The sequence below is a fragment of the Corvus moneduloides genome, chromosome 1 (assembly GCF_009650955.1).
Source record: "Corvus moneduloides isolate bCorMon1 chromosome 1, bCorMon1.pri, whole genome shotgun sequence".
NCBI classification, from domain to species: domain Eukaryota; kingdom Metazoa; phylum Chordata; class Aves; order Passeriformes; family Corvidae; genus Corvus; species Corvus moneduloides.
In genome coordinates, this window is record NC_045476.1 from 75,624,277 (window position 1) to 75,646,620 (window position 22,344).

Consider the following 22,344-nt stretch of genomic DNA (forward strand, 5'->3'; position numbering starts at 1 on the left):
TGCCTTGTTCACAAAAGACTTTATTATCTAATGATGCATACTGAAAACATACAGAAATCTGCATGGTCCACTTTACATGCAGCAGAACAATCTTCACTTTACAATAAGTAAGTGTCAACTGTTTTATGCAAGAGACAACACTTTAAAGTCACATTTCTTAAAGAAAAGCTTCATTTACAAAAGAAATAAAAGGTAAAGAAGCAATTACCGCTTTTAAAAAGCAGCTGCTTTGTTCAAGAGTGGAAGGTTTATGCCTGTATTGAAAGACAACATGATCACAAATAATGAAAACAATGAACAAATGAAACACTTTTAGCATAAAGCAGTACACTTTCAAAATGACATACAAATAGTTAAAAATTTCATTATGTTGTCTATCTATCCTTTAGATATAAGGTCTTTCGAATGAGATCCCAACATATGTAATTACTAAATGAAAACTCTTCTGTAAGTATTGGTTCTATGTCATAGTGAACTGTATTTAACAAAATGTATACAAAGTCTATAGCAAGTTGATTAAAAAAATTAAAGTAATAAGAAACAGTACACTGAAGGCGCTCTATCCATCAAGTGCGCTCTCTCCCAGTTTTAAATGTGATGAACAGAACAGAAGTTGTAACTATGCCACGGTTGCAATGCCAGAAAATAAAACAAGATCATTTCTCAAACATGCAGGGAATTCTGCCACAATGCTATTGTCTCTCATTTGTCAGTTGTTCCAGTAAAATAACAGCTTAAACACCGGTGATGTTGATGGGTTAGCTTACCTTCAGTGTACTGAAAGTTGTACACAACCTGCTTTAAAAGAGGAGACCATCCCTGCGGGCAGGCTCAAGAAGGAACAGACCCCCTTCGGCACTGACTACACCAAGGGCATGCTGCTGTGGCCTGCACACACACACCTAGGAAAATGTGAATATAAACAGCATTTATGCTGGCCATTTTGTAAAGACAAAAATGAAGCCAAGTCTGCTAAAAACAAATCAACCACCCAGTATTACTGCTCTCTTTTTTTTTTTCTTTCTTTTTTTTTATAACAGATGCTTTTTTCTTTTTATAATATATACGAACTGCAACCATATACATTAGCATTGTACTTTTGTGCAGTCTTGGCAATTAAAACAGTTCTACAGTGAAAATTTTCACATAAGACACAAAACAGAATTACTCTAACATTTCTAAAAGAAATATCAGCCTTGATGTTAATTCAAATGTATCATTTCTTCCTCAACTTTGCAGGGGAAATATTTATGTTTATATACATTAATAACTGCTGTGAAATTTCTTCAGTCTTTGTATCTTAATTAATCAAACCCTTTGAACTTCTTCATCTGGTTTAAATTTTCTCCTGGATGAAGGCGTGCTGTAGAGCCTGGTTGATGCTAATCCGTTTAGCTGGGTCTAGCATTAGAATCTGGTCCAACAAGTCCTTTAGCTGGTGCACTTTTTTACGCTGGTCTTCAGGGAGTCGTTGGCACCCAATCAAGTCTGCTAATAGGTCCTTGGTTGGATTAATGGTGCTCATAACAGTAACCTTCTCCTACAAACACAAAAATGGCAGCCTTGTAGAACAGAAGTAATGCACAAACTCCCTATCCATCCCTTTTACAGAGCTTCAGCAGCAGCTTTTCTGCAGGCTTGTCTCGTATCAGAGCAGCAACACCCTTCCCCCACACGGCCTCATAAAATCATCACAGGGCAGAGAAGAGTGGAAAACACACTCTTGGGGGGAGGCCACCAACACAAGTTCACATGAATCTAACATCCCAGTTAACTCAGAACATGGAAGTCCACATGGAAAGTCCTATATCTGACCACTATTTCGTGATTCTTCTTAAATATGATATGTCAAAATTATACCAAAATTAATAGCGACCTCATACAAAATAACCACATCATACTGAAGTTAAACATCCTTCTACAAAATGAAGGCAGAATTTCTTATACTAGTAATCTAAGGACAGATTATATGGAGGCACCCTGTATATCTACCAGATTAAATTTAGATTTCTCTTAATCGTGTTCCTACATCCCAGGAAAAAAAAAATCTTTTGCTGTTTTATAACTCTGTAATCTGTCCACACTGCTGCAAAAGGACTTTCTAATAGCTTATAAAATCTTGTTTTTAATTAAGAAGCCAAGGTACATTTGAAAGACCATAATACTAGGAAAGCTTGGAAAAAGTGATGGGTTAGTCAACACACAGGGGACTTACCCTTTCTGTCACTTTATCTACTTCTATATACATAAAGTTGAGATTTTGATCAAAGTGCTGATCTTTGAACACGCCTTTTCGAATCATCTGGAAAATAAGGAAGAGGCAAGAGTTTCAGGCAACTTCTCTGTGTCTTACAAATTTCACAATTAACATCAATGTCTACTAATTTATTGCAACATGAGTAATTTAATACTAATAAAAAAATATATCAAAAGGACAGGAATAAATGTTCGAGATTGAAAACAAAGATACAGTTCAAACCCCTTGAAAAAGGACACAGTATCTTTTATTGACTTACATTTTTTTTCAGGTCACTGCTTAGAAGGTTTCTGCTTTCACTTTATACTTAGTCTATGAAAAAGAAGCTGTATACTTTCACTTCATAAGATTTTAAATCAGTATAAATTACACAGTCAGAGCAAAGTCTATTACTTACTGTTAAGAAAAAATGTATATGATAAGAAACAGAATTCCAGAAGAACAAAGAATGTATCTTCTACTGTTCATTATAGCAGTTTCAGATATTAAGTACTTATTTTTCTTACCTTGTTTGGCATCTTTCCTTTGAGATCCATGGCAAGTTTCAACATATGATTATTGGTTTTGCCAGGAAACAGTATTTTTCCTGTGTAAAGCTCATATAATGTGCAGCCTACAGACCACATATCTATACCATAGTCATAGATTTTTCCTATAACTGAAACAGAGCAATTCCAGTTAATTCCAAAAAGGCAGACTTTGATATATCACAAAAGCAGACAGATGAAAAAATTCTGATTTGTAAACTATATTGGTGCTGCTCCTCTTAGGAATAAAAATTTACCATAAAAGAAGGATGTAAACCTTTTAGCTTTTAAAGTACCCCTATTTTAGAAGGGGAGGTTTTTACCTAACACCTAAACCGATCAGCTTTAAATTAGCAAAAACCAAGAAGTGAGAACAATACCTCTAAATTGAAACATAACTATAACCCATCAGAGTGACTTCTCACTGAGCTGATCACCAACATACATGAAGAGTCACACAAACATGCCTTCAAAGCCTGAATTTTTGACAGCCATCATACTTCCAGAGTCATGTTTTGCTAAGACTAGAGAATAAATCCAAGTCAAATTTTCATCTGCTAATACTGGCATGTGACAGATGTAGCTAATCCAAAATGTACTTACTGATTTCTGGAGCTCGATAAAATCTACTAACTAGATAGGGTGTGATGTCATTATCTGCGACATGTGAAGCTGAGCCGAAATCACAAAGCTTTAGTATTGTTTTAGACTCATTCACCTGAAAGTTAAAACATAAATATCCATTAGCAAAAGAGAGGCGTTAAGGACCTTTCCCCATCATCTCACTCACATAAACAAAATCTCCATCCAGACTCAAACAACCTACATCCATTTTGCAGAAAGCAAGAACATCTTTCAACTATTGATGGGAAAATTCCAAATATTTCTCCCATGAGACATTGTCTTATTTTGGAAGATCTGCTTTCTATGAAGATGGAAGTGGATGAATGTTTGTTTGGAAAAGATTTTATTTAGATGCTGTATTATATTTCTTCCTTACTATTTATACCACAGTATCATTTTATATCAAAGTGTGAACCCTTAACATTTTCAGTAAATTTGACTTCACCTAAATTAACAGAATGATATGAACTTCAAATACTTCATTTTACACTACAGACCATGCAAAAAAAGTTTTAATTATTTGTTACTTACCAAAATATTATCTGGTTTAATATCTGCATGTAGGATATTGCATCTTTTAAGAAGTTTTAAAGCCAGGAACAATTGCTGGCTGTAGGAACGCACAGCTTTAATATGGAGCCCAACATCTTTCCCATACTTCTTCAAAACCTCTCGTAAATTCATACTGTTAAGGGAAAGGGGGAAAGAAAGAATTGGAAAGAGCTTAACAAAAAAAACCATAGCGGCCTCTTAAACTCTGAGACAAACTTGAACAAACCAGTTAGCTTTAAGTATTTTTTGAGAAAAGCAGCATTTGACTTAACATACCAACCACTCTGTGAGCTGCAGAATTGAAATAAAAAGGCTGGTCAATCAGATCTGTCCTATATTGTGTAATTACTTACTAGACTGGACTTTACTTAGTTCAGAGCATACTTTTTAATCAATATTGATTTGAGAGGATTTATTTGCACATGAACAGCATTTTCTTAACAACCGTAAAGCCTTTGTACTCATTTTCTTCAGAAATAAAAGAAAAAGGAAGCATGCGAAACACAAAAAGTTGAGGAGATTTTTTTGGTGACTTAAGCAGCAGATGAAAAGACCATCATTCCAGGACAAAACCAGTAATTGGACATAAATAAGGTACAAGCGTGTTATCAAGAGATAGTGCAGGACAAGACAATAGTTTGTTCTACAGTTAATTAATGAAATATGATAGTAATCTCACAAACTTTGTATTGTTTCAGTATATAACTTATGCTCACCCCAAATATGGCTAAAATTGAAATATGACATACACAGAAAACTCAGGATATGAACAACTGATGTCTCTAAGTAGGAATGGGGACTAAGGCAATTAATGTATCTGGATCTACCATAAAACAGTATTTACAATCAACCTGTCACAAGAGCTTAATTACTTGAACAGAAAGTGAGCATGCAAAGAGCCACTGTAACAATTTTCTTCCTTAGACTGTTATTATATAGGTACTCTTCACAGAATAAACAGCAACTCCTGAATCTCTCTGGGAATGCATTCTTAACAGAAACCCTTAAAATGATGAATTATTAAAACTAATAAAAATACTGACATACACAAAAAATCATTAAGTAGTACCAGCGAGAGGAACCATACATGATCTTGTTTCAAGTATTTTCTAGGCAGAAAACTCACAACAGCTAAAAGTAAATCAGAAATAGTTCAGTAGCCTGTGATTTGTGCCCGCAGACAATTTTTTTTTGTTTCAAAGTTCCTTGCATTCTTGAATCTTGGCATGAGAACAAGGTATCAAAACAACAGCCAAACCCAGCAAGGTAAAGAATGCTCAGTAGTACTTTACCTTTTACAGACAGCCCCAAACATTTGTCACCTTACCTGAGTGGCTCAAATACCAGACAGAGATGTTGTTTGTGGTAGAAATGCCTGAACAACCGTAGACAATGAAACTTGTCATCAGGATCAGCATCATTGAGTTTCTTTAAAAATTCCAGTTCTTTTAGGCCAGTTTTTTGCCTGAAAACAGAGAAATGTGATTATAAAACAAAATCAGTTAAATTCTAATATTTTTTTAAATCTAGACATTCACTTGTTGGTTATAGTTATCCAGGAATGAGAAGTGTCTTGTCATTACCTAACATACCGCAGCTAAAAAAAACGAAACCACAGCAGTGGTTTGCTGTCAGTGACTACACACTGGGTAAGTTTATTTAATTCTTGGATCTTCACTGTACCATTGGAACCTACTTAAACCTACTTATCCTTTCCTTCTCACTCTCAGTTGCGTATAAGGCTAAAACTGGATTTTGTCCTGTAATATGATAAATTTTAAACAGCACTCACTAGAGTAGCTTACTTTTTAAAAAAAGTACTTTGCCACATACAACAGTATTAAAAGAAGATTTAAACTGAACTGACTATAGATTCAATTACACACCCAAGCTTATTACCTGTACAACACACCAAACTAAAATAGCTTAATCACCCTCCCCCTTTTGCCTCTAAAACTTTTATTCATGTAACTAAAACCGATCCAGTTATACACACAGTAAGACAACTTTTAAAACTTCCAAGGTAAGAGACATGGAAAACATTTTCATTTAGGTTGTCTTTAACAGAAGAGGACACAGTGACTGTATAAACACTGCAGCAGATGGTAAAAATGAGTATTGTAGACAAGTCCTCAAACGACACAGTTTAAGAGATCTTACTTATTAATGTTGACTCATTCTGAAAGACCTCTTTTTTTTTTTGTATTTCAACAGTGAGAGTCCCATCCCTTTTTATCTATCTTATATACATACAAACATTTAGATAATATACAGAAATAATTAAATGTATGGAAGTCTCTTTGTAAGTTGCAGATGACTGACTGGGATCCAACCCATAGCCTGCAATAGATTTGGTCCATCGAAACAGTCCACAACTCCCATCTCAAAAAACATACAGCTCATAATTAGCTGTAACCTTGTTTCTCGCTATCACTGCTCCCTGCGGTTTTGCAAATGAGAAAGTGCCTGATGAAAGTGCAAGTACCCTTCTTCCCGTGATAGCTGTAAAGAAGTGTGGATACATAGTCCTCAAGCGCTTCCCATTATCTGGATCATATTAGCAGAAAAGGCAGCAATCACAGCTGTTACCTGTTACTTTACTTGAAACAAAGGGAGATTCAAATCACATCATGAAAAACTTCCAACTGTTCCACGTGCTTTATTACCACCAAACAAAAACATTACTTACATAAGTTCATTGTTCCTGATGATTTTCACAGCTACTTCTTGGTTTGCTCTGGCCATGTCCCTGGCTCGCACCACGTTACTGAAGACTCCCTGACCAGTGTAACCATAGACATTGTAACGTTTATCTAAAACTTCACCTATATTAACACCTGAGGGAGAAAACCGAGCAAGTTCAAGTTACAAGGGATAAATGTAATGGAACTTTTCCAGAAAAATAAACCATTCCCTACCATTACAAAATATGAGGGCAAATAGCAAAATCCTTTAATTTCATGGTGTGCAATGTTTTGTAGCACCTAGCTTTGTGGAGATTATGGGGAACAAAGGGTGATTCTCCAAGTCTGGAGTCTTTTCAAAACTGAGGTTAAAATCTGCATGCTCATTTCATCCATTACATTACACACTCAGAGAGGGCTGTGGGGTACATCTACATTAGAACAAAATTTCAATACTTTTATACATGAGGATCTTCTCCACTCAGCACCCTCACTCTATTTGTCCTTGCTGATAAACAAACACAACTCACGGTAATAGCCTTCTGCATCTGTCCAGTTATCCCTGAGATTGGGGTTTTCTTTGAAGTCTTTTCCAAACCCAGCAGCCCTTAGACGAGCACTCTGAAATAAAAATAAAAGTAACAGCTTTGCCTGTGTGCTCTGTATTTTCCCTTGACGTTTATTTACCAAAGCCCTTTTCCCCTACTGAACACTGTTTCTCCTCACAATACAAACACACTTATCTTGCAGGAGAGAGAAACAACTTACTGTTATTTACATATCAGTATTTAAAGACTGATGCAAGGAAAGAGGATGAGATCAACCAACAGAACTATTATTAAACATAAATGGGCAAAGTTTCAATTAATACAAAGAATTTATACAAGTCATGTTAGAATGCACATTCTAACATGTAAGTAAGACTTCTTATTTACAGTAAGTTTATAGTAAAAAAATATAGCAATTTGCAAGGAAAACACAATTGTTTAAGCCTTGAATTTCTGTTCATTACATGCCACTTGTTTCATACTGTTATACATACAAACGTAACACTTCTACAATTGCTGTTGACATCTCTTAACAGACTGGGCAATATTTTGTCACAAATTCAAAACTATGAGTAGTAAAGTGTATCTTCAATTGAACAACAGCTTCTGGAAGGGGGAGCTGCTCACAAGCCATGTAAATCCCCACTTGTAACTTCTGAACTTTTAAAAATGCACCCTCACACACACACTACCCTTCAAGTATTCATCTTTTTCCAAGTCACAGTGTTACGAGAGTAAAACCATGGCAGCCTATGTTACATCTGCCATAAAAATTCTCCAGCTAATTTGGTTTAAGTTAAGAAGAAAGTTCTTGTCTTTACTTATTTCTGAGTGTTGTGCATCAGCAACAATGCAGAGGATCTATAGAGAATGGCACATAAAGTCTCAAAACTAGTCACTGGACTGCCAATATCTGAAGGTCACTGCAGGACATTTAGAGAAAAGGTAATGAAAATGTGTTAAACGAGGAAATGTATCTTTTCACCCCCAAAAAATCTCCAAACAAACCACCAGATTACTCCAACACAGCATCATTAGCCAATTTCAGTATCTTACCCATTTTTTAATTAACCATATGTGAACCTCTGGAAAAAGCTCATATTTAGAACATTGCAACATGGTAACATTAATAAAAAGCTGAACTTATAAATAGATTCATGTTTTTACCACGTCCATTGTATTCAAACAGCAGGTGAATTGCCAGTTGCTTACTCTGGTAAAACTGCCACTTATTTCAGCAGGTTTTATTTCACTGAAATACTAATTAAGAACCAATTTGCCTGCCTTGGGTGACCAAAAGATTAAGAACATACAAGTCACTTAGCTGCACATGCCTTTACAAAATCAAAGTTCTCACAACCCTCAGGTGACAGTGACTAACAAAAATCAACCAGAAAAAGTCATACATTTCATCTCCAAGAATTACCTACATCAAAGTACGCAGCGAACATATCATCTGATTCTGTGAACATATCGGGAGCTAGCAGCTTCTTCTGAGATGAACCTTAAAATGAAATTTAGATTACTCAGCATGAAAAAAGATGTCAAACGATAACTGTTGCCAGTATAATTTGGCACTTAGTATCTTTACAACATAGTCTAAGATCAGTATATTGGCAAACAGGTAACTCTACTAACGTTTCTAGCAAATATCATTTCACATAATTGACATTCTAGAATATAAAACTCAGACTAGCTAAGTTCTTCCAAGCACTCAAAAATTTATACCTCCTTGAAAAATTACATATAATAGCTTTCAAGTAAGCATAGCAGAAACAAAAAAACTACATACTTACGTGCTCCCTACAAAGAATGCCTATATAGATGTACGTATAAAAAGAAGTATAAAATGACTATGTGTATACATTCAAAAATACAGTCATGTTTTCAATACACAAGTTCAGGCTTTTCTGTTAATCACAAGATGTTCTATGAAAACCCAAAGTTTTAAAGCCCAGAAATTCTTTCTTTGGAAAATGTTTTCTCCAACCCTGCCAAAAAGGACCCGGTGTGTAGCTTTTTGTTAAACACAATGTTTACTACAATGTTAAAGAGAAACATTTTTGTTATGGGCAAGATTATCCCTCTCTCACCTTTTAATCATCTTTAAATCCCAAAGACATTTTACTTGGTTGATAAGATAAAAGCAAAGAAATATAAACTAAGTACACATTAACAAAAGCAAGCAAACTTCAAACGATTTCATTCATGCACACATTACGGCAGCTCTCTATGAACATGGTAAATTGGAGGCCCCCCCTTCACTATGCAATGGAGAAAAACAAATGGCTAATTCAGCTCAGAGGCTTCAGGTCTCGTGATGCACACAGCCAACCACTTCCACACCAAAGAACTAGACTGAAATGTGACAGCATAAAAAAAATCATCCGGTATACTGATACCACTGTTTCAAGGTATAGACCTGTCACCTGACACTTGTGGGGAAGCAGTTTACACCACTGTTTTGAGCTACAAACCCTTCCAGAAACTTCCTCATATTTTCCTTTTAGTTCCAGTTACCTGCACTGGGCTACAATGAATTATTGAGTAGTTTCTTAGCAACTTATTACCCTGGCCCTGTAAGCGGTCAGGAAAGAAAAAAAAATTACTCTTGCGGAGAAAGATAACCCACTACTTTCAGCTGTTGTTACAGCCACCTCCAACCCAGGATCTTACCACCCAGATGTGAGTGTAACTGATCTGGTTTTAAAAACCTTTTTCACATGTCTATGTGGAAAACGCCTATGTAGTTAAGACTTATATTTTCGTATGCTTTAGTATACAAAACTAGAGAGCAGTACATGCTTTGACAAAAAAGGAAAAACACATTGTCTGTTAGACATAGTAAGTCTAAACTTGGGGTATGCAAAGAAAGCACTAGAACAGTTCTTTTTACTGTTCTTATTTTGCAGGAGAACAATCTGAAAACACACGACTCAAGGGAATGCCAGGATAAACTACAGAGCAGTACAGCAGTCCCTAAGAGATGCAGCTTTATTACTTTGAAGAGAAGCATCCACTAGAGACAGTGTATTCAGCCCCCAAGGATACGTGTGGCGGAAGACATGAAATACAAGCTAACTGCAACTCTTCCTTGGAGGGGTTGGGCAGGCTCCACAGCCCTTGTTAAACAGTGCTATTGCAATTAAACTGTAGAGAGAAACCAAAGCAGCTTAAACTAGCTCCAGTATGACCACACAGCATCTACACACACCTTTGACTACTTGGAAGATGGACAGTAATCCACTTTCAAACCACAAAAAAATCAGCAGACTTTCAATACTACAGGGTGCGCTGGGAGATGTTCCGCATTCCTTTTGCTGCAGCTGGCACAAGGCAGGTTTTATATCAAAATTTGTTTCATTTCAACATTGCTGTACAATAGAGTACATGCAGGGTGGAAGAAGAAAATACCTGTTTCAGCAATTAGCTATGCTGCTAAAATGGACTTAATAGCAACGACCCTCAAAAGCTTTAATAATTCTAAATTACTACAGACCCACCTATATTCTTCTGTCACAGTGGCTTTGACCAAAAAAAAGGTATAAAAGAAGCATAATTTCCAACCCACAAAAAATAAAGTCTAGGACTATACTAAGCTTCTAGGAAAACAACATGCCTAAGTGAAAAGAAAAATTTGGAAGGGTAATTCTTAACCATAAAGACAGACATCATTATTTGCTCTTCCAAATGTAAAGCACAAATCGTGTTAAGAGTTATTAGAAATACAGAGAACATGTTCCACTCATCCTTCCATCCTTCCTAATGAGGAAGATTTATTTTAATGTTATGTTTTAAGCACCATAATATTTGTGAAAATGTTCATAAATTCCATCCCAAAATTCAATCTACTTCCAAGTCTGGAAGTATCTGAGTAAACTAAGCCAAGTATCTGAGCTTTCATAAATTGCATTAGAGAGATTTCAGAAAACCTTACCATTGTTCTGTTCAACTGTCATGAGGTTGTGCTTGGCTTTCACTGATGCCTCAAATGTGTCCACATTTTCCCGTTCATACTCCTTAACATCAGCAGCGACCCTTTCTAGGATGTCGTCAGGAGAATTTGAGCGACTGCGTGTACTACTTTGAGGGCTGCTTGGTTCAGATGGTACAGATATGTTACTGTCTTCTGTCTGGCCTTTGTATTTCTAAAAAGAAATTTAATTCTTAATCTCACCGTCACACCTTATCACAATTAAAACATTTTCATATCCACCCTTTCAATGGTCTGGGCTTTCAGCTGAAACCTTAATCTTTGCTTTCATAATCACATACGTCTCTAAAGACAACAGATTATTTGCAGAATGGGATACAACTTCTGAAAATTCATTTTGTCACAATGCACCACAGCCCAGACCATAAGACTGAAACATTCATGTGTGTTCTTTAGGTCTTTATATTTCTGTAAAAAGCAATTATTACTGAATATTAGTTATTTCATTATGCACAACAAAATGTCAGCAACAACAGATTTATTACTAAACCGTCCTGGCACAAAAACACTGAAACACAGTCTCTGAGGAAAAATTAATTATTTTATATCCTATATTCTAGAATATTTCTCAGTTTTATTAGTGTTATGGCACAGAAGAGTAGCTTTTAGACTCAGTTTTCTAATGTGAACTGGAAATCCTATTTATTCATTCGTGTTGAAAAAATTCAGAAGAATTTAGAAACTTCAAACATCTTTGCAATTTTTGTTACCCTTAAGTACTATGAAATTATACAGACCTCACTTCCTATCCCAAAAGTTAAAAACCAAGATGAAGAAATGCTGCGACTGCTCAGCTGTCAAGGCTGAACTACTCAATAAGAAAAGCAGAGGTTTTCTGTTTAGGGAATTCTGCTCTGAGATTTGCTTCCTGCCTGCACCAACATCATGTGTAACCAGTCTTTAAACAGAATTTATATAGTTTGGCTCAGTCATAGTTCTGAAGGATTTTACAACGGGCTTTGCATAAAACTCAAATCATGGGCAGTATTTTTAGTGCTACTTAAAATAAGCAGTACACTAAAGCCAGTGAGTTTACCTGATGCTAAATAAATATGCTACAGCATTTTGCTTGCTATGGTCTAATTGTGTGCCAAATCCCACCTTTGAAAAGAGATACCTGACTTGTACTGTACAATTGCACCCCCTTTGGCCACAGCTCCTTTCAGGGGTCTTCATCACACATACACCTGTGATTAGTTACCTTGTTACCTGGAATAAGAAGTTCATGGGAACTCACATGTGCACTAATACATTATCTGCTTTTAGGGAGGAACCCATGAGAGAGTGGCTTAACAAAATTTTGGAATCTGACAAAGACAACTTCTACTTGAAACAAACTGACCAGTTAGGTTAATTGATATATAGTTATATATATCCGTTACACTGACATTATTATATCAATGATACAGCTAGAAAGAAAACCTACAGATGAAGATAACTAAAGAACATTTTTGAGGTGTCTTAAGACCATCAGAGAAATGTTTAACTGTAGCAAAAAATGACTGTAGCAAAAAATGACTCACAGAAGCGTCACTTCAGTTTTAAAAGCAATGCTGTGACAATAGAAGTGTAGAGTTTTAAGAGAGACTAACATTTACAATGAGCTAACTGCAAAAATATAGCAACAGGAATTACTATCATAACACAGCAATAGGCAAAGAGCCTTCCTTTACCCTGACACTACACTAAAACCACAGAAGTAGTTCCTGCGACCATGTACCTGAACAATTGCTTGCCGTTGTAACCTCCTTTGTCTGATCTCTGCTTCTTCATCCTCTTCTTCCAAATCAAAGTCTTCAAGACTACAAAAATACGATTTTTTTATATAACTTCATAAACATGTAATTATCTACTGTATTTTACCAAGTGCAGTTCCTTGGCATATGAAACACAGAATATATTAAACAATAGCTGTTCAAGTGACTCAGAAAGCAACAGTGTATTAAATCCCACTGCATATATTTACATTTCCTTACAAAGAAAATTTATCTCTTGGTATCTCTTTGGGACTTTCTGTATTCCATTTTTAATTGCAAACAATTAGCAGCCATCTTTCAAAAGACAACAAACAAAAAAACCTTGTTCCTTTTCACTGAAGCATCATTCTTCCTTAATAATTTGATTAAGAATGCATACTCTTGCACAATTGAATAAGCAGATGTCGAGGAAATATAAACACAATTTGCAAACAGCAGTTAATCCTTTCAGCTATTAAAGTTTTTCCCCAAGCAGTAAGCTCTGGTAATCAGACCAAAAGTTTTCACAAGCTACTGATCAAGTTGAGTTTAAAAACCTAATGATATATCCTCCCCTCAGGTCTGCCCACTAGCCAACAGGTCTTGCTATTTTTTGCATATTCCAAAGTTTTTCAGATCCTCCCAACAGTAATCTGACAAGATCACAAGTACTAAGACATGATTATGGTTTTAGGTGACAACTCAAAAACTACACCATGAAGATAAATGTTAACTCGTTCTTGGTATCAGTGGAACTGTAGGTTTTAAATAATCAGTGCAAGTTAGAAATATATTCTTACTTTTCATCTGATGAAGACTCCTGTTCAGCTTTCATGCCCTCAGAAAGACTACCTTTAAATTTGTCTTCCTTAACTTTGCTTCTGCTCCTACGTCTATGGCCACCACGTGACCTGGACCTCCTTCGAAGGCGAGATCTACTTCTCCGACCTCTATCCCTGTTTGTTAAGAATAAGAGATTTGGATTTGGGGAGGGTTTGTTTTGGGTTTTTTTGAGAAGGAAAATCTTTTCAGAAAACATAAATATACACAACGATTCCAAGTAATAAAACAATTTAACTCATGGAGGACAAAATTAATTTAACTGTGCGAGCACATATTAACATGGACAAAAAAACCAGCATAGTCTTTTTACATGTAACATAGCAATCCTTTTTCTTCCTGTAATCTTACAAAACATACTTAAAAACACAGGGTGTCTTTACCTCCTTCGAGGAGATCTACTCCGCCTTCTGGGAGATCGGCTACGTCGAAGGGGTGTTCGAGATCTCCTCCTGATGGGGGACCGAGACCTTCTTCTAGATGGGGACCATCTGCTGGGTGGGCTGACATCCTTTGATCTTTCACGTCTAGACAAAATGTCATCCCTGGTCCGTGTTCTTAAAACAGAGGAAGAAAGTGGTAGTAAAAATCAGGAGCAAGCTGAAAACAAAAAAATCCGTTCTCTCTAAAAACTCACTAGAAAAATCTTACTGCAGGTGAGGGACCACCAGATGGGCTTCTGAGGGGAGCGATGGATAAGAAGGCTGCAGAGCTGGCTGCCCTTCCTGCGTGTCTCTCCCCACTCTGGGAAGTGTGTGCCCATACAAAGATCTAGTTCAGGACAAGTCTGGAAACAGCTCCTTAATTACTACCACAAAGCTAAGAGAGGTTTTAAAACAATGCTTGTGTTTAGGTCCTACATAAATAGTGGCCTGTTTTCATGTTTACCAGAAACAGTATTGAAACAATACAGAAACCCTAAAATCTTGTTCTCGAGAATTATTTCACCACCTTCCAACCATAGTATTGAAATTTAGGCTTAGGATCATGCTACTTCACAGTAGTGACAACACTGTCTGTTTCAATTTGGGCATTACAACTGCACGGCTTCAACATTTCACACATTCTAAAACAGCCGATGCAAACTAGAATTCTTAATTAAAATGCAAACTAACCCTTCTCAAATTAAAAAAAAAAATTCAAGTCTGATACTATATACACTATTCAAAATTTGTTTATTCTTGTCTATACAGATTCACAATTATCCAAGAAAAAAATCCTTGATGGGACTACTACATTAAGAAGCTTAATTGCATGATAGCAAGAGTTCAATCAAAAATTGGAAAGAATATGAATTAAAAATTTAACAACTATTCTAATGAGGCTGCATTAGAAATTGGAAAATAGTTTCACACTATTTCAAAGGAAATGTTGCTACACTATTTTCCTGCTCCTTATTTTTGATTTCTTTTTAATCAAGTTGGAACAACTTATTACAGGTGTTATATCTCATCAATGAACAAAATATCTTGGATCTGAAAGACTAATTCCACCCATTCTGTGATTTTTTTTCATTTGCTTCATCAGTTTCAATTACCTTAACTACAGACAATGATCAGACATACAGAAGTGATGCAAAATAGTAGACAGTGGAGCAATAGGAAAATTTATATGTGAAATTTACTTGTGAAATTTGCATGTGCAGAGTACTGGCAGTTTCTACAAGGAATTACTGTACTCAAATGCTGGAGTAGGCCAATACCTTTAGCCCAATTAATTTATATAATGTTCTTGTGAACAATATTACATAAAGAGTCACAGGATGAAGAGTTACAGGCTTCTTGCCTAACAAAGCGGTTGTACTGCCAAAACCCAATCAAAATATCTGTTACAAAAAATAGATTAGTTCAGAGATCACAGGGATGAGATAAAAAGTAGAAGCTGATTAAGAAGTCATAGTAACATCACATAATGAGTAACTCCAGTCAAAGACCTGAGAAGTGTCTTACAAGATTAGAATACTGGAAACAAACTTAAAAATGAAATTACTGGGATTTTTTTTTTGTTAAAACTGTTCATTAAAGCTCCTGAAATTCTCTGGCAGTTTGAGTAATTACAAGTAGTTAAAACTTGAACAGCAGTTTGAGTTAGTTAAGGTGTCTTACAAGGAAAGATTATTTCTGCTGATCTGCAAACACCTCCAGCAAAAAATATTTTAGTAGTCCCCCACTCACATGCTGCTCACCACGCAGTTACAGAAGTATGAATTTGACAGCAAAATTCTAGACACATGCATCACTTGAAATAAGTGTCTAGACAACCAATTCAAACTGGCTGCAAAGCAAGCTGTCAAGAAAAATGAAAACTGAAAGATGCAAAATGCTACAGAGGAAAAGTTAACTACTATGCCAGAAAAACTCAGTGGTTGGGCCGACACATTCCTGATTTACTGAAAAGCAGCCAGATAAACTGGCAGCATTTACAATCCTTGCTTGATCGGGTTAACACCACTGGGGCCATTCTCCAAAGTACCCAAAGATACCCCATACCTGAAACCAGAGTAACCTTCAGTGCTTCAGGCTGAAACTTTCACATTTTTAGGTGCCCATTTACCAAGCTTGATCTTTTACTTAAATTAGTGGTACATAAGTGGTTCCAATTCCAGTTTTAAAATCATATTTATTTATTCTCAGTTCTCAAACTGGGTGAAGCTAAACCCCCCGATACAAAGTTTTAAGTTATTTATTATCCAATGCTGAACTCTTCTGCCTCTTAAACTTCTTACAGCTAATGAATTAACTTCCAAAAATGCATACACTTACATTGGTTCTCTTCTTGGAAACTTGCCATCCAGGCATTATTAGCTTTCAAATTTCAAGGTAACTGCTTTCATAGGCTAAATTTGTCTTTTAAAAAAATGCCAAGACTACACCAATACATTAAACAGATTTCCATCCTTCTCCTTTAAGCGTATGCAAAATATGGTAATTATATACGGCAGTCCAATAACAAAGCAACGCTAACATCCCGCTAGCAAATGAAAAACACACAATATTTTAAAGAAAAAAAAAAGACTCTGAGAAGGATATCTTGATATAAAAATTTGCTTACATTCACACATGCTGACTCTATCCATCATTAGGGCTTTTTTTGAGGGGAAATACAGGCTAATTACCCACTTTTAGCCAACGTTAATACATAACACTGGAGAGGATTCGCACTCCACAGAAATTTCAGAAAGCAACAGAACTATTGACAAAGAAACAAAATAGAAGCCAAATTCTGAATCCAACCAGCAATAAAAAGGAGAACACAGTTACAAAACTTGTTCCCAGTAATGGTGTGAGCAGCAAATAACTTAGCACTTTAGCAACCACAAGATGAATTTGCGTATCTGACAGCTGGGAGGAACAGTTTTCTAAAAAATTGAATACATACAAAGTAAGCTTATGATATAATGTACGATCTGATTACCTTTTTTAATACCTATTTACTGAATAAAACAAGGAGATAAACATCAAACTAGAAGACAGTTCATCCCGTAATGTATTTTTGTGATGGCTCATGACATCTTTAAGTTACCTGGGAGAAGAAAGACGCCTCCTTTCTGATTCTCTTCTTTTCCTTTCTGCAGATCTACTCCTCACTCTTCTAACCGGAGACCGGGTTCGAGAGGGTGATCTACTCTGTTTAGATCTACGGTCGTTAAAGAGAGGGGATCTGCTTCTTCTTGACTTTTCACGCTGTTTGGGAGATAAGCTTCTTCCTTTTGGGCTACGGCCAGGTCGTCTAGGGGACCTGTTTTCTTTCCCTGAAGAAGCATCTTTAGAAGGAGATTTAATTGGCTTTTTTTCTTTGTCAGTCTCTGATCTCCTAGGTTTTCTATCTTTGGACCGTGATCTTCTATCTTTGGATTTGCTTCTTAGTTCTGCTGGAGATTTAGATTTTCTACCACGATCTCTGCTTTTGTTTTCATTTACAACTGGAGATTTTCTGCGGTCTCTTGATTTACTTTTATCATCAGCCTTATTTCTATCCTCTGGAGGAGACTTAGACTTTCTGTTTTTCTCCTGAGATCTCCTCTTAAGTATAGGAGACCTAGATTTCCTTGTCTGATCTTGAGACTTACTTCTCTTATAAGGGCTTTTGGATTTCCTCCTTTCTTTTGACTTGCTTCTAGTAGTCTTCTCTTTGACTCCATCAACTCCTGCCTTGGATTTCTTTTTGTCAGATCTGTGCCTAGTCCTTTCTTTTGATTCACTTTTACTTGCTTTCTTGGAACTAGTTTTATTGTCCACAGGTTCTAATTTCCCCTTAGTATTTGACTTTGTTGTAGGTCTTGCTCCATTTCGTGCTTTTTCATTAATCTCCCCCTCTTCTTCAGATCCTGACTCATAACCTTGTAATATTAATCCCATCCCAGACTGGACTTTTCCTTCCATTAATTCATTTTCAAGTTCAGCTTTCAGCAATGCTCTTTGTTTCTCTAAGTCTTCCAGAGGAGCCAAAAAATCAATTTTAGTTCTTTTAGCTGGTCCATCTTCTTTGTCAGAGGCATCAGCCACCTCTTTCCATTTATGTTTCTTATGTTTGTGTCTGTGTTTATGTTTTTTGTCCTTATCATCTTCTGAAGAATGTTTATGTTTCTTGTGTTTACTTCGGTGTTTGTGTTTCTTTTTTTTGTGTCGGCTGTGCTTGTTCTGAGGTTGGTCTGCCTCTGATACTTCCCCATTTTCTTCATTCACACTTTTCTCGGATGCCTCAGCATCCTCAACCCTGCAAAAAACAAAGAGATCAGTACTATAAACTCACTGTAGTCCTTTACCTCATGTTAAGTAGACAGCCTTTTATGATAGAAACTAACTGGCATTTATTCACCTACCTTCGGGAAAATTAAAAATGTACCACTAATTTAAGTAAATTATAACAGCAGATACACTTCCTCAGGAACAGACAGCTATGGCTGCAGAAAGAAATACTATGGAAGGAACAGACAGCAGATGCACTGACAAAACCAAATGTGTGGATGGAATCAATGCTTACGCCTTTACGTTCAATTCTGACCTATCTGTTAATAGCATACAACAGCGCTGAACATTTATCTGTCAGTCCATCAGCATCTGTCACTTTCTGCTCCACTCCAACGCCTAACCCAAGCTATGCCTTTTAAAAGTATTTTCAAGTGGCAGAAAACAGTTGTGCTCCAAAAATCAAAATTTATTTCAAGGTATGACCACCTAATGAAACCTCCTTGCAAAATCTCATGCAGAGCTGACTGACTCTCTTAGCTGCAACTTTTTTCTCTAAGTGTACACACCTGTTAGAAAATCAAGAAATGTTCTAACATGTTGATATTATTTATGCAATACAGGGAAAACTACTGAGGAACAGGATAAATTAAAGTAGTCCAATTTCAGAGCAGCTTTCTGATAGTATATAGCAGGCTAGCAGCTTCAAAAAGATGTGGTAATATTGACACCTGTAAAATGCAATTGGCCAAAACAGCTGAAAGTAAGTCTACAGCAGGTTATTAATATAATAATATACAGTTTCTTCTAAAATGAGTGTTTTCAATTAACTATAATTTCTTCAAACAGCAACTTCAAAAAATATAAAATTCGGTCTCAACATTACACATTCCCTTGTATTATGTTCCATAGACATTGAAACTGGCTTAACAATAAGGGGTTTTACAGTGTTTAGCAAATACCTCCTGATCTCCTTCAGAACATCAATTAAGTTACTGTCTCTGGTAATACAGACATTTGCCTTTTGAAATCTGTTGCCAAATATTACAGGTGCCAGAGCTCACCCTTCTACAAACTCACCCCATCTAAACTACAGTTTTGGAATTTACTCATTAATACTTTAATAACTTAAACATAGCACTTTGCTGTATCCCAAGCCTCATTAGGTGAAAAGAAATCCCCCAAACATGACAGTCAGGAGCAGGGGGTGAACGTACACAGAAATGCGGAAATTATCTTCTGAACTCTACTAGTTTCATACAACAGCTGTTTCTGAAAAGTATGATCAATAATCTGATAGAATAAATGTATCAGAGATATTCTAAGCCAGACTTAAAGGACAGCATCTCACTATGAATTTGATTAGTGTCTTCCTAATTAAGGACAGGACCTTCAAGCAGCACACATTTACTCTCTCCTGCTTGAGTTAATGCAAATTCTCATACTAATAAATACAGCTGACTTTTCTGCAAAGTACACTAAAATTATTTGCTAAAATCATTAACAGCTTAGTGCTCTGAAATAAGGAGCTTCCAAAGGGAAAAAACTGTTTTGAGTTAAAAATATAAAATATTCACGGACTTAACTCAAAATGTTGCTTGTCTTTTCTTTCACATTTTTATTACTACTCCTGCTTATTCAAGGCATACAGAAAGGTGTTTTTCTTAATTGCTACCTCCTGACACTCCACAAAATTATGATAAGAGAATATCAGAACAAAAGAGGAAAAAATGGCTTTAAAAGACTTTATTTTATGTTGTGCTTGCCATAAAAAAAAAAAATCTTAAATGCTAAACTTCTCCAATTTCGATTTGCTATCTGTGACATTAAGTGAAGAAATGCCAGAAGGAGAATTTTAAGGGAACTATGTGACTTTAAAAATTTCTTTTAGCTGGATACAGGATGCTGTGTAAATCCCCAATTAACAGATTAAGGGTACTTCAAGACATCATAAAAGTATTAAAGACCAAAAAAATCACGTCCATTCAAGCTGTTCCAGATAAGTCTTCCTTCTCTTAACAGCAGAAAGTGACACCAAAATCTTTAAGGAAGTTATTTTAAAATATCGCATGTATTTTAAAGTTATGCAATAACCTCATCCTAAATTCTAGAAAAGCCAGCTGGCAGCAAAGGTGCCAGATAAGCCACATCATCCCAGCAGTATCTCAGGCCACTACAGACTGCCAATACAACTGCCAGCTGTCTTTGTAACTCAACAACAAAATTAAGTTCATTAATACGCAATAAATAGTTCAAATTTTCTTCATGTACAGGGATAATTTATTTCAAGTAATTTCATTGAACTGTGGATAAACTTTTACTTCAGTTACATGCTTCAGAGGTATAGTGATGTGGATGAAAAAACCTTCTAAGAATATTTTAGAAGGTGATGAGGCAGTCTACATGTTTAGGTGCTAATGGCTTTAAATAGAGAGGAACTGTGACATGATCTTGTTAAAGCCCTACTTTTTCGTACTTTTTAATTCAAGAAGAAGAATTACAGGAAGTTCATAAGGATGTGCAAAGTGATTTCACCCATATTTTCCTTCACACAGGGCTCTTATCATCAGCTTCTATCTTACTACTTAACTTTCTCTCTACAGTACTAAACCCTCTTCTTCATGTGCACATGTTTTACAAGGCTCACATGTACTCCCACTGCTTTTCCTCACCTGTTTTCTACTCCCAGGATTAACAATAAAATCAAGCTTCAAATCAAAACTTTTCAAGGCAGAAAAAAATACAGAAAGCAGTTTATATGGCTAAAATATTAATGTAGGAAAGAGGAGAAATAGAGTAAGCATTAGATCGTTAACTCCCAGCAGAATTTTCAGAAGACCGTGTTCACGAGCTCCTGAGTGTGGACAAACCCAAACCCCCACGGCACTAACCGGGGTGCCTGGAAAACGCACGCCCGGGAGCCCCGTTCCTGCGGGGAGGCGACAGCGCGATCTTCGCTTCCCAACGGGAGCCGGGAGTTGCCAGTCATTTCGAGGGCTGGAAGGAGGGGCTGGCGGCAACAAATCACTTTCTGCTTCCACCAGCACGGGCACTTTCCATACCGCGAGAGCGGCCGGGGTCCGGGGGAAGAAGGGAGGGAGGAGAGCTCGCCGCAGGGCGGGCAGCGGCTCGGCGGCCCCGGGGCAGCCCCGCGGCAGCCGCTGGCCCGGAGCCCCCCGGCCCCGCTCGGACAGGGTGTGGGGGTGTGTGTGTGTGTTTGAGTGGCGGGGGAATCTCGGGGAGCGCCGGCCCGGATCCGCCTCAGGGATGCCCGAGCCCTGCGCGCCCCGGCGGGCAGCGGCCTCGCAGCCACGCGGAGGATGCTAATCCCTCCCTCGCGTCCCTCTGTCCCACGTCCCCCGCGCCAGAGGCGAACCCGGTTTGCCGGCGGCAATCCCGGTTCCCCGCGGCCGGAGCGCCACCAGGGCGGGAAGGCGCACGCGGGACTCCCGGGGACACGCGCCCGCCGCCGCTTCCCTTCTCTTCCCCCCTCCCCCCGCGCGGCCCTCCCGAATCCACGGGCGGATCCAGCGCTCCAGGCCCCGGCGCGCCGCCTCGCCGCGGGGCCAGCGGCGCCTACAGCAGCCCCTCTCCCCCGGAGCGGCCGCCTTCCCCCATCCTCCTCTCCTTACCCCCTCCTCCCTCGCCACTTCCACCCGGGCCGCTTCTCGTCGTCCCCGTCCCGTGTAGTGTGTCCCCCCCTCCCCAATCCCCTCGCCCGTGCTTCTCCCTCCAGCTCCCTTCTCCTCCTCCCCAAGGCTCCAGGGCGAGGCGCCTCCCCCCCTCCAGCCAGTCCTTACTCGGGCGGTCGCTGCTCGGGCTCGGCCGCGGCGGCCATTTTGAACTTCCGAACTCCTTCGCTGCCGCCGCCGCCGCTGGGAGAGGGCGGGGGGG

At 37.7% G+C, this 22,344-nt stretch overlaps 1 protein-coding gene across 1 annotated transcript in view; it reads right to left on the reverse strand.

The window, feature by feature from the left end:
* PRPF4B (pre-mRNA processing factor 4B) overlaps positions 1-22,344 on the reverse strand; it is a 22,565-nt gene continuing 221 nt past the window's right edge. Inside the window, 15 exon segments of the mRNA XM_032116415.1 lie at positions 1-1,540; positions 2,216-2,302; positions 2,764-2,915; positions 3,388-3,502; positions 3,940-4,093; positions 5,288-5,425; positions 6,650-6,797; positions 7,175-7,265; positions 8,623-8,696; positions 11,130-11,340; positions 12,907-12,988; positions 13,723-13,878; positions 14,146-14,319; positions 17,285-18,478; positions 22,251-22,344. Coding sequence (XP_031972306.1) covers positions 1,337-1,540; positions 2,216-2,302; positions 2,764-2,915; positions 3,388-3,502; positions 3,940-4,093; positions 5,288-5,425; positions 6,650-6,797; positions 7,175-7,265; positions 8,623-8,696; positions 11,130-11,340; positions 12,907-12,988; positions 13,723-13,878; positions 14,146-14,319; positions 17,285-18,478; positions 22,251-22,344 — 3,074 coding nt within the window. The 3' untranslated portion in view covers positions 1-1,336.